We start from the raw sequence: 13,238 nt of genomic DNA on the forward strand, positions 1-13,238 counted from the left end.
TTCATGACGTGCAATTGACGACTTGGTGTTAAGCATATTAACCACCCGATTCTGGAGGTACTTTCAAAGAGACATGACGTTTGTCAAATAATTATAATCATTGGCACTCAGGCTTTGCAGTGCAATAAAACACATTTCTATTCGTTTCTTCTGACATCCTCATTTCATCTCCTGGCGCTTGTAATGTTATTGAACAAGGGGGAAAAAAACGCATTGAGTGGAAGGAAACATATTTTTCTGCTGATTAAATAATCTCTTTGTTCAAAAGGCAACCATCAAGACGTTGTAAGACATTCACGCTTGCTGTTTGGGAAAAACAATGCAAATATGTTAATAGGTCTGCTACACATGTTGGTTTGTGTCAAGGCAGATCTCTAAGCTGGATGGCTGACGTACGTCTGACTTACAGAACAAGCCTACAATGTGCTCTGAAATCATTAGCAGGCCACAGAGGCTGTCTATGCCCAGGGTGTGCGTTTCACTCACACTATTTTGATCCTTGGTCAGATGACACCGGCTCTTTTGTCAAGTTATGTGTGGAGAATGCTTGGGAGCTGAATGCCACAGCTAGGACAGTGATACTGAGCTGGCACACAAGTCTCCCTGTGTAACCCTACTGCTGGCATTCACACACTTCCCTCCCCACCCCCATCCCATTGTGGAATAGCCCCTCTTCTCCCCATTTTTGACCGCCTCAGCTCCTCCTCTACTGCCCTAACTATATGCAGTTTGTCTGTACTTCTTCATGTTCCTTTTAACCGTAAAACCCAATTCTAGGCTTCACAGTCCAATGACAAATATAGTAGCATTAATGGCTTCTGCCGTCTTATGTGACAGTGTTTCACCATCTCTGTGCCCCTCCAAATAGTGCAGTGTCACATAAAACAGTAAGTCCTTTACAAGCTGCTGCTGATCTAATCACTCAGTCACCCACGTAAAGAACGGTGGCACATCTATTGTTTTTTTCCATCAGCAAATATGATTATTTAACAATTTCCCCAAGCAGTGATGTCACTGACAAATCATACCTACAACCAGTGTGTGGGTGTGTGAGTGTTTAAAGACAAACAAGCCTCTGTGGAACCCTGGCTGTGATTTGTCTCTCAGAGACACCCGTTTCCTCCTATCAAGGGGTTCCTGTGCAGCCAGTAAGCCAGGATCACAATGGGAGTTTTGTGCTGCATGGGTGCAGGGGGACACGCTCAACAGCTGAAACCCGGGAAGATGGCCCCTGGAATGCTTCACAGCAGTTGCTACTGTTGACTAATCGGAATATGAGAACTGGGGAAGGTGATCTTGAATGCAAAGAATGGCACATTGAAGAAGCAGCTGCTTGTTTTGTCATCTGAATGACCAAGACAGCAGAAAGGGTTCCTGTTTTGAAAGAGGCAACAGAATCTATATCTTAGCTTGTGTAAAGTAAAACCTGTGTTGGCTTCCGAAGTCCTATGGGGACATGCCTGTGTTATGTGAGGGCTCTGTTTTGGAACAGATAGTAAATACATAATTCAGCAGTGGACCAGACACTCTGTGCTCCCTATTCCCCGCATACAGCGACTCCATTTAGCCCTGGGCTCTGATCTCAGCCTGGTGGGGGACTTTGTCACTGGAGAGTAAGATGGGGTGGGAGACAAAAATCATATATGGAGGGGGAATGTTGATCTGGATCAGGTTAGAGTTTCAAGATGGAAGGGAAAACTGCAGAAGGGGAAAAGGAAAAAGTACAAAAATATGGACACCAAGGAAGAGGATGGAAAACTGAGATTAGGGAGGAGCGAGGGGCAGGGTATGTTTTTTGTGAAAGTTCACATGTCAGGCTGGCAGGAAAATCTATTTAACGTCTGCTTCACAGGGTGACAAGAGGGTTGATTGGCAGAGAGCAGAGAGCCGCTTTTGATCATATGTCCTAACAAGCGATTCCAGCTCATGTCTCTTCAGCCTGAACAGATCTACATTACCTATTCAAACAAAAGTGACAGACCAGAGCACTGCTCCGCTGGGCTGGTGCACCAAGCCACAGGCCAAGAGAGAACACACACACACACACACACACACACACACACAAACACACACACACACACACACACACACACACACACACACACACACACCACACACACACACACACGCGCACACACACAGGAAGGCACTCACTGAGACATACAGTATATACAAGCTCACACACACATATACACACGCGCGCGCACAAAACTGTATCGGCTTATTTCATCAACTAGATTACTTCAAGATAAGTCTGTAATTGTGTTGACAGAATAAGGAACATATTATTAAAGCAGGAGGGGAACACAGTGCACAGGAGAGATGCATGTGCTTCACTGATGTTTGGCCAGTGTTAGCGCCCTGCCAGGAGGGTCCCAGCCTAATGCTGTCCAGTAGGATGCTGCACTCAGTGAGAGGCAGCGTCTAGCTATGTGTGAAAAAACCCTCAAAATCGGCAACCAAGGCAACTGGATTTCCAGTCCTCATTGCATATGCATAGAGTCAGAGGCTCATGCTCAGATCATTATAACAAAGATTCCTATTAATTAGGTGGGATAAGGCAGAACCAGATGACATGGCAGCTGGGATGAGAGGAGAGGGGAGAAGGGGGGGAGCATCAGTCTGTTTGGGGGGGAGGTGCTTTATTTTATAATATAATATATAATACAGACTGCATTATAGGGAATGTACCTTTAAAAAAACCTCTCTTTTCTAATGCGACATTCAAACTAGATACATTTCCAAAAATAAATCTGTTGGCGCTTTTAAGCACCTGCAGCCAATTTCCAGTGAACCTCAATATGGAGTTAGCAGAGGCTGTGACACTGATAGGGGACAGTGTTACAACAGAGTCAAAAGTTCATTGGTGCTAATCAGACCACAGGTTTCGAGCTGATCCTATTCTCTTCCAAAGCTTTCACCCATCCCTGAATCTCATTACATGGCCTGTTGTAATAGTGGATAATGACCTGGGGCTACGCACACAACGCTGATCACTCCCCCACACTCAACCTACCGCACAGTCATTACACAGTGATAATACACCACCTCGCCAGGGGGATTACACTTATAAATAGAGAAGAGGTGATAAAGGCAAAGGGAGTGAACGAGAGGCCTAAGTGATAACACAGGAACACATACAGTACTCACATATAGGCCCATGCCTGAATACAATCAGTTCACAGTGGCGCACCATGTTGTGTTGTTTTATGTCACACGCAATGGTTAGGTTACCTGCCGCTGTAATAGGGGGTCATTTCTCAGTAGCCATTAAATATCCTTCTACCTAAGATTAAAAGTGGCCCCCCTTTGCTAAGCTAATTAGCCATGACTCTGTCAAAGGGCTCCAGGTGTTGAGCATTCTGCTTGAGCACCTACTGTATCCACTCTGACTGCTCTAAAAAGCTATGGTATTAAGGAAGGGCATCCTCTTTGTGTGCTTTATTTTGTACTAGGTTAGGATGTTTACATTTGTAGATGTTAGTTACCAATTATATGTGAAAAGTGTTCACTGTCAGTATAACAGCTGTGCCAATTGTTCTTAGACTACACCTGTTCACTGGCTGTATGGCATTGCAGCACATGCGGCACTGTTTCCTGGATGCTGTTGCAAAAACTCTCTCTCAGCATGACAAAAGACACACAACTACATCTAATTATATGCTTGTTTTACTGGCAAGGACTCAACAAGTGCCAGTAGATACTGAGCCCAAGGAAATCCCTAAAAGCTACGGCAGGAAGCTTAAACCAAATTTCCCATCCTTGTCTTGGTGGACGATCATAAAGACTCAATGCACAAAGTGTTTTGTGTGTTGACTTGCACAGTATTGATTCATACTTTAGTGCATTATATAAAACTGTTCTAATTGCATGTGAATCAAATCAAGGTCACCTTGGGTTTTTATAATGGTGGCTATTTTTCTTTTTCCCATAATACTTTATACTGACATTTTTAACTCTTGACAAGTGCTGTCTGGAGACTTATCCATAAATAATGCATTTACAATACCTAGTAAATAAACATGGGGCACAATCGTTAGCCCCGCTGGCAACTGGGCCTAATAGAGCTTTTACAGCAAAGGTGACTATTCAGCTAAATGTGGTGCTCGCTGCTGGGAGGACATTTTCATTCATTAGCACAGTCACAAGCACTTAAAGCACTTTAAGGACCAGAAATGGAGAGGAAGGGTGGAAGGATAGAGAGGGTGAAAGGGTACAAATGTATAGAGATGGAAGGATGGAGAAGATACTGAGCACCACCTCTATTGTTATGTTAATAACGTTTCATGGTCAATGAGGGAAACTGGTCAGTCAGTTTTCTTTGAATGGACACATACAGTTTTAGTAGAAAAAGTCAAAATGTATATTACTATTTATTTGCTAAGCTATTGTCTTTACCAACTTAAAAGGTCGTATTGCCAACATATTCCCCACTTAACCCTTACGATTCAGAAACTGTAGATTGTTTTTAAATGAACAGGTTAGATATGAGCTACCTCTACAATAAAAGGGAGGCCATTGGAATTTAATTGGTGGTTCTCAAGGCATAATAAATAATAAAGAAGGTTAACAATATTTGGTTACCGGTCCAGGAGGCCTCCCAACCCAAAGCTTCCACTAGTGACAACATCCCTTCAAGTGAGATTTCACGTAACACAAAAGAGCAATGTACTATGTAAAAACTGCAATACAGACCATTTTTTTCCCTCTACACTTGAGGTCACCACGCTTACCCTCAGTCCATCAGTACAATGAACTATCTTGACCAGCCAAGGAAGCCCAGAGAAGAAGGGTAGCAGATGGTGAGGAGTCTCTGAGGACCTCGGTGATCCCGACCAGTCGGGCACCAAAGCAGCAGAATTAGACACAACAGTTGTCATTGCTTAGATAAGAGATATGTTTAGCTCATCTGTTGCTTGTGCCACATTAGCAGCATCATTAAGACAACAAATGGCTTTTCCAACCTTCTTGTTTAATAGGTTAATCCTGCTCTTTTCAATTTCCAACAGGGTCTCTCTCCATAAACAAAGACATACGGTTATGATTTCTCAAAGGTTTCTTTGAGGTTTTCCTTTGCAGTTTCCAAGAGTCCCTCTCCCTCCATTTTACACTAATCACTGATCATCACCAATGAAGCTTCCTCAAGTGCTCTTAAGAACAGAGTATCTCTCAGTTTCTGCAGCTTGGGGACAGCGCACTGTACTTTGTGAAGCTCTTGTCTTCTGCTGTGTTCCCTGCTCAGAAACTAATTTCCTTTAACAAGGGAGTTTTTTTAGGTGGCCATGATACACAGTGCATGAGGCAGACCAAGTCTTTATTATTAACAGGAGATTAAAACAGCTGTATGGCACTCCAAAGCACCTCGCCTCCCTGCGTTAACATACGGCCCTGGATTACAAGCTGCACTTGACCATTTAAATTACTGCAACAACCAGCCTTCACCAGCTGGGGCTCATTACCATAGCGCCCGCCGTCACTATAGAGAGCACTGAAAATCAACTCTGCATGAAACAAGACGCATATTAAATATATTCTTACCTATGGGTAAAACAAAAGTAGTACTAATGGAATCATTTTACTTATTTTTACTAACCCAAAACTTTCTCCTGCATCCTTGGATCTGCTTTACATGTACTGTAAGAACATTAGCAAGATTAATGCATTTTCATAATATTTATGTCTGTTTATGTGACAGAAAAGTAGAGCATTCAGAAAAACGGGGAAAACTCTTCACAAAGTCAAATGTATCTGCTGTATTGCAGTATAATGAGTATTAATTGTACTTTTTCATAAGGGTTTTTTACCTTTACTTTAGAGATTTAGTTTTATTTATTTATTATTTAAGTATCAGTGGTCTTTAGATATTATAAAAGGCATTGATTACATTATCCTGGCACATTTATGTGCATCCGCCTGTTTTGTGTGTTAATGTGTTGAATACTTCTTGTCCTTTGTTTGTCATTTTGACCCATTACAATGATCCAAACGTTTCAGTTTCCTAAATGATCTCCAATTTATAGGTGTTCAGGTAAATAAGGACTGATTGTTCTGGTTTTTTTTTACCTAAATGACACCACAAACAATCAGTCCGCCAATCAGGACATGGCTAAATGATTATCTGGTGAGAGGCCTCTGCTGCTCTGATACAAAGATCACCAAACGAACACTTTAAAAAGAAGTGGCAAATTATTTTTAGGCTAACAGAGGTCTAATTTATTCGTCTGATGAAGTGCTTAAGCTAAGAGCTCCCTAGACACTAAATGAGACACATGCATTCCCGAGGGGGTTTAACATTTGATTGGATGTAGTTATATTACTACAGCCCTAATTAAGAAGGGGGATGTGTTTCAGCAGCTCTTTCAAATATTTGTTTTTCCGCCATACTCTTGATAGACTGCAGGCTGTGGGAGGGAGAGCCGAGCAGGGTAAAACGGGGTGCAGATATGACATAGACCTAACAGTCTTATCACAGAAAAGGATTTTTCTTCTCTGCATGCAATTGTAGGAAAAAAAAAAGTCTGAAATCTTCATGGTGCATTAACAGTATGTGAGAAAGGCTTTGGTTGTTTGTTGGTAGCAAACTCTTGTCATAAATAACTGTGCCAAGTGAACAGTTTTCTGTGTAGCAACATAAAAAAGAGGTAATGTTCCTGGCATCAGGTCAGCACCATGAATTTTAAAGTCAAAGAGTTTGCTTTGGCATGGACAAAGTCCACACTTATGGTGAGGTGCACTGCCACACAGTCTTTGTCACACAGGAAGAGGTTCAGAACAAACTGGAAACACTGTAACGTCAGTATTCCCAGCTTGTGTGTGCCCGCATGAGTGTATGAGATGGAGAGATACAAGACAAAAGAGGCTGGCAGTCAGGAAACTGGAAAATTAGGAAAATTAAAGGGAAAATGTAGGAAGATCAGGCTCACTGGAAAAGGAAAAGGAAAAGGAAAAGAAAAAGGTATTCCTAAGCCCAAACACACACACACACACACACACACACATGCACGCACACAGAGAGTCATACCGTCTTGCTCTGTCTTTGTCATCTCCTCCAGTTTCTTCTGCTTCAGCGTGTCCACTACGTCTGCCAGGCTTCCTTTGCGCCGCTCCGGAGTTCCAAACGCAGATCCGCTCAGCAGGTCACTTCGCTCCCGGGCCCCCTCCTCCGGCTTGTGTGGGGAGGTGGAATTGTTCCGGAAGGAGTAAAGGGAACATACTTTATTGCTGTCAGATTCCTGTAAGACAAACAAAAGTTGGGAGGGGTGGCAACAAGGGATTGGATTTGTATTAATTAGTTATGCGTTTTGTTAGGGCTCCATGAAGCTTTTTGGTAGTTTTTTTTCATTCAAATGCAGCTATTACTATTTTTTTGTAGCACAGGGATGATTTGGCTTTATCAAATAGCTCCTCTCCGGATTTCATACAGCAGCTTCTGCGTCTTCAACAGAGCCAGCTTTGCTGGTGAATGAGATGTGACAAGTGAAAAACTGAGATGGAATAATGAGGTACACTTTCATAGGACATATCCATAATGTGCTCTTTACTTTTCATCTGCAGAGACTACACAAGAAACCTCCTGACTGTAATTTCTCAAATTGCTTTTGAGTGTACATTTGTGTTAGGGTGACTGCTGTGTAATTTGTTCATTTTCTAGTGGAGACCTTTTCTCAGCTGAGTGCCTTGAGCCATCGTAAATCTGCATCTTGTCTCGAGCTGTTGTTGTTTTTTAGTCCCACCTGTGTATGGTTTAGTATTTAACGAAGGGTCCTGTCTCTGGCTGACTGGCTGAGTGCTCCCTGTGCACAAACAGAGACATGAAGGAAATGGGAAGAAGAATGGGAGAGAGCTTGAGGAGGAGAGAGAGAGAATACTCTGCACATGGGAGTGTACAGTCAGCACACAGACCATGGCTGAGGGTTGCGTCTGACAGAAGGTGGTGTTAATTATGGTTTGTGGAGTCTGAGAAAGCAGAAGGTGGCTAAGCAGCCAGGAGTTTGCAGCCTTTAACAGGGGAACAGTTAGCTCTGATTTAAACTTTGGGCCTTGTAGTGAAGGAAATAAAACATGACACCGCCTATCATGGAAAAGTGAGCTTTAATCAACAGCAGCATGATAACAGAGTGTTATATAGCAGGGTTACATGATAGAACCACGTCTGGAACCACTGACAATCCAAAATAAAGTCAGAAATGCGATAAACCAGGCTCATCCCTGCGTTGCATGTCGAGCTCCAGGCAGAGTTGCAGTGGTGTGTAGGGTGGTCTGGTACCAAGCGCCAGGGTGACACGACCTACCGGCCTACTCCGCACCTCCCAGCCCTGCGTTGGATGATTATGCAGTGTGGCATAGACAGTGGAGAGTGCTTGAGGGGAGTGGAGCAGTGCTGGGTTAATCAGCTGGCGGAGGTTCAGGGCACAGCCCAGACAGACGCATGGCACAGCAGTGGAGTCAGGTAATCAGCAGAGGCAACACTCTCATTCCTTTCGCCTTATGCCTTTTCCTCTCTCTATCTCTACTTGTTGTCCTCTATTTTACCCTCTCTCTCTTTTTGCGCCCCTCATCCTATACATACTCTTTGAAGTGGGAATGAATGATTTTCTTTCAGTTTTCAGTTTTATCAATTTTTCAATCATTTAGTACCGATATGACTAGACTTGTCATTGACATTTTGTTTCCACTTTTGTAATTCACTTTGTAAATACTTTTACAGACGTTCTACTGTACAAATAATCATTAGTAGTATTAAGATATTTATAAACTTTTTCTTTCTGATTGAAGCTCGCCAACATAAAACTTGCTAAAATCATGCTACTGATATCCCATAATGTGCCACAGGTGAAAGCACCTGAGCCATCCGTTGCCTGTCAAATTTAGCAGTCCGCTACAGAGGCTATTCATGTGTCCGTTGTGGTGTGTGTGTGTGTGTGTGTGTGTGTGTGTGTGTGTGTGTGTGTGTGTGTGTGTGTGTGTGTGTGTGTGTGTGTGGTGTGTGTGTGTGTGTGTGTGTTGTGTGTGTGTGTTTAATGTACGTTGTGCTGCAATGTTGAGGTGTTGACTGTCTCAGTGGCCAACTGCAGAGCTACTTCAGAGGCCCTCAGGGTCTCTTTACCACCGACCCGTCTGTCACAGACAACCACCTGCCTCCCATGCCTATAACCCACAAGTGCCTGTGCTCTTCTTTGCTGCGCTCACATCAAAGCAGATCCGCACTTTGAATGTACGGCATCTGGGGTCTGGCTGCAGATGTATCTTATACACAACAAGAAAAACAACACACGTGCACCGTGGACATGACATGTTTCTTTAATAGTAACAAGAATGCATCATGGCCTTCCATCGGTCATGATACAATTTTATGAGCCATTCACATTATTAATAGGGAGAGTTAGAGGTCCTCTGTTTAACTTAATAATAGCTGATGGTTTAATGTTTGGAAGAGCTGAACACCCCAGATTCCCAGAGGTTTTACATCTTTAGGGAACCGTGAGATGGAGCCAGGGATAGAATATAGGCTGAGCCTCTTTATACAAGCCAGGAAAAATAGGTACCTGCTGAGCCATGATGTTGAATACCCAACGGAGGACAGTAAGACAGTAGTGCACACTCATACAGTAGGTTTTAAATTGTCCTGCTTTACTAGGTTTCTTTAAAAAAGTTCCACTATTCAAAGTTTATTTAATTCCATTCTTACCATAGTGGCATAAAATAAGATTTGAAAAACGATTTATGCTTGTATGTAGTATGTTGACATATCTCACCATGCGCTGTTGGGCTGACACCAAGCTGTCCCAATCGCTCTCTGCCGGCACACTGCTGAGTGGCTGCATTTCATCTGGATGGGCTTTTCCATGGAGCAGGCTGTGCAGGGGCAGTTGTGGTGTGCCATGGGCCTCGGCACTCTCCTCTTTCTCCCAGGACAAGTGTTCCTGACTCATGGCATCATCCCCATCGACCACAGAGGCAAAAGGAGACGTGGCTTGCTTGGAAGACATGACTCTGCTGTGGAGCAGGAAAATGACAATTAAGTCAAGATCTTATATCTATCTATCTAACAGGGTCCATCAACAATGCATAAAAAAGGAATGCTGTTTCCTCAAAATATTTTAATGAACGCAGTGACATACAAGTGATTGTGCATTGCTGTAACTGGGATTATTAGTGATGCACCTGAGCAGGCAATGCTGCATGGAAGGAATGCTCCCCCTGCTTTTGGATCAGGCAGTGGGGTCTCTAATTTTTTTTCATTTTATTTTGAAGAGAAAATGCATGTAATGCATGTATATTCACGTCACAACAATCAAGCCTTTGTTTAATGCAGATGGATGGCTTGATCTAGGGGCTGGAACTGTGCCTGCTTGGCAGTGGGACTACCATCCAGATAAAAAGTAAAACATCTCACGAATAAATTAACTCCTGGTACGCAGATATGGAAAGCAGGATTGCTTTTTCCTGTGATATTTTTTTTTTTAATTTCTAAGTTGATTTGTTTTTGTCCTTCAAGCATCGTGTGCAAGTTTATTTTACTCAAAATCAATCAAATACAAACAAAAACCAGCCTTGTCTTCTTTTGTTTCCACTCGTCAAATTAGAGAATTAACATTTTGGTGTAACAGTGTTCCCTCGGGCTAACAAATCCTACTTAAGCAGCTTAAAAATCAAAAGCTAACAGTGGTGGACTAAATTCACAAATCTGTCACATGCTTTCATGAATATTACAGTGAAGAGTGTACTTGACATATCAGGTGCAAAGAAAACTAATGTTAATTCTAATATAATTTTATTCCCCTTTTTCAACCCAACTCTTTTTGATGCAGACCAATTCCGCTTTTTCCTCACAATTAATGAGGCCACACTCATGCTGTGTGCTACAATGAATGAAATTAAACACTGTGCCAAGCAAATCTAATTATGCATTTGGTATTGAATTAAAAAGGGAATAATATGGCCTTACTAGTGATTTGTGTGGAGAGAAGAAGAGGGAGCATATTTAACTCCTAATCCGCTTTTCCCTTAGCTGTTGTTCTATTTACTTTTCTCAACTACAAGACATTGACCATTACAACTAGGATGTGAGTATAATCTTCTGAATTGAGTGCATGTGTATGTCTTGTGTGTGTGCGTGAGAGGAAGAAGAAAGACAAGTTGGGGGTGTGAAGGGATGGGTCTGTGTTTGTATGTGACAAAATGCTCACGGTACTACGGCTCACCTGTACTACATTTGATCACTGATCACCATCTGCCCCATTCTCCTGCTCTATCCACAGGGGTCAGTATGACAGCACTTTAGTTCCACCCTCAGTTTGCCCTGAGGCAGGCTAGGGGGCAATGGTGTCCTTGTGCCACTGACAGATAGGTAAATATATGTTCCATTTAAGAGGCTTATATGAACAAGGTCTTTAGGTCAAATAGTTCTTGGTTTTACTCAAGGAAGTCTATGAGGTGTATTGTCAATGTACACACACTGTGTGTCTATGGATGAACTGAAGACAGCTTTTTGAAACGCCAATCAATTATTTAGCAATGTAGTACGTGTGTGTGTGTGTGTGTGTTTGTGTGTGTGTGTGTATGTGTGTGTGTGGATGTACTGTATATATAAGTATGCTGGACACACACACACACACACACACACACACACACACACACACACACACACACACATACACACACACACACACACACACACCTGGGCAGTAAAGGGGGATCAGGTAGATGACAGAGTGTGAGACCCATGCCTGACTGCCTGTATGTATGTCTTTTAGCCTCTGTGCCTAAATGTGTTGTCAGCTGTGTCTTTAATGGGCGTAAGCCCCCAATCAAATCAGCCATTAAATTATTTCCTGTAATTATATCAACTAGACAGTTGAATTAAAATTGGTTACTGTTAATTGAAAATCAAAAAGTCACAGAAAAGTTCAGAGCATGCGTGTAGCGGGGACAGTAGTGGGGTTGGAAGAGGAGGCGTGCTTTGTATGTGTGTGTGTGTGTATATATATATATATATGTATGTATGTACTGTATGTGTATGTATATATATGTCTGTATGCGCGTGTGGTAGGGGTCGATCGGGCACGTAGATTCTGATGTATTTTTTATTCATGCTCCCAAAAAGCCCAAGCCTCAAGAGCAACAAGCACCTCATCCTCAATGGAGTGTGAGAGTGAAACAAAGCACTGCTTTTGTATTACACAGTAAATCAAGTGGTATTATTTTACCACTAAAATATTCAGTCTCTCAGGCACTTTTACTTTGGTCTCCAGCCATCAGTCAAACTGCTGAGGCGTGAGCAAGAGAAGGGGATAGAGAGAGAAAAGGAGAGAGGGAGCGATGGAGACTCTATCCTCCTGTAACATGTGTCTACAGCAATCTTGTTAAAGAATGCAACAGATCTGCGGCAGGCTCCATAACAGTATTTGTCAGCAGGAGTTAATAATTTATTAGCAGTGCTGGGAGGGCTGCGCTCAGGCAGCATAAGAGTACAGAGAACCCCCTCTGCCCCACCCCCACCTCCGACATGCCCCATACAATACTACCTCATATCATTGAAAGGGAAAAGGAGAAGTGCGGCAGTAATGCTCTCAAAATATCTGAGGGCAACCATACAGTATTTTATTCCTCATATTTGCAGTAGGGATCACACAGCGCTGAGATCTAAAGGGGTTGTGTGTGCAACAGATCAGCACCGACACAACAAAGACATTTGATGATAAGCAAAATACGAAGAATTTGGCTAAATATGGGTACTGCCGATGCAATTTGATCACATTTCCTTATAGAACTGCACTGTTTACAGCCTTGGCGTCTGTGCTTGCAAAATGAAATAAGAAAAACAGCCCTGTTTGTACAACTACAGTGTATTCTGGTACTGTTGAAATAACTTTACCAACATTAATAATTGAATTAATTTCTCTGGAAAATATGATAAATAATATATAAATAACATACTAAACAGTGAAAATATGGTGAACTGAAGAAACAGCTCATAAATCCTTGACAAGCCGCCCTCCCTCATGCTTGATTACACAATAACAACAGACAACTAACAAACCAGAGTAATCAATAAGTGCATGAAATGCTGCCTTCCTCTCTGAAAGACAAAGTCCCACTGACTTTGAAGACTTATGGCAGAGGCAAGGGAGGGTCAGTTAGAAAAGAGAACTGGCCTATATATAGTTGACAATATTGCGCACATTTGAAGGATTAGGACTTAAGTTCTCCAGCAGCAGGCTCATATGGCCTGGAAT

General features: G+C 42.5%; 1 protein-coding gene across 7 annotated transcripts in view; it reads right to left on the minus strand.

Annotated features, from left to right (window-relative positions):
* Nucleotides 1-13,238, minus strand: part of sox6 (SRY-box transcription factor 6) — a 132,938-nt gene that overhangs the window by 76,303 nt on the left and 43,397 nt on the right. For all 7 annotated transcript variants that reach the window (XM_032522879.1, XM_032522897.1, XM_032522889.1 and 4 more), the window contains 2 exons: nucleotides 9,756-9,996; nucleotides 7,022-7,232 (listed from right to left, as the gene is read on the minus strand). In XM_032522879.1, coding sequence (XP_032378770.1) covers nucleotides 7,022-7,232; nucleotides 9,756-9,996 — 452 coding nt within the window. The remainder of the gene's footprint in view (nucleotides 1-7,021; nucleotides 7,233-9,755; nucleotides 9,997-13,238) is intronic.

The sequence above is a fragment of the Etheostoma spectabile genome, chromosome 1, assembly GCF_008692095.1.
Source record: "Etheostoma spectabile isolate EspeVRDwgs_2016 chromosome 1, UIUC_Espe_1.0, whole genome shotgun sequence".
Classification (NCBI taxonomy): domain Eukaryota; kingdom Metazoa; phylum Chordata; class Actinopteri; order Perciformes; family Percidae; genus Etheostoma; species Etheostoma spectabile.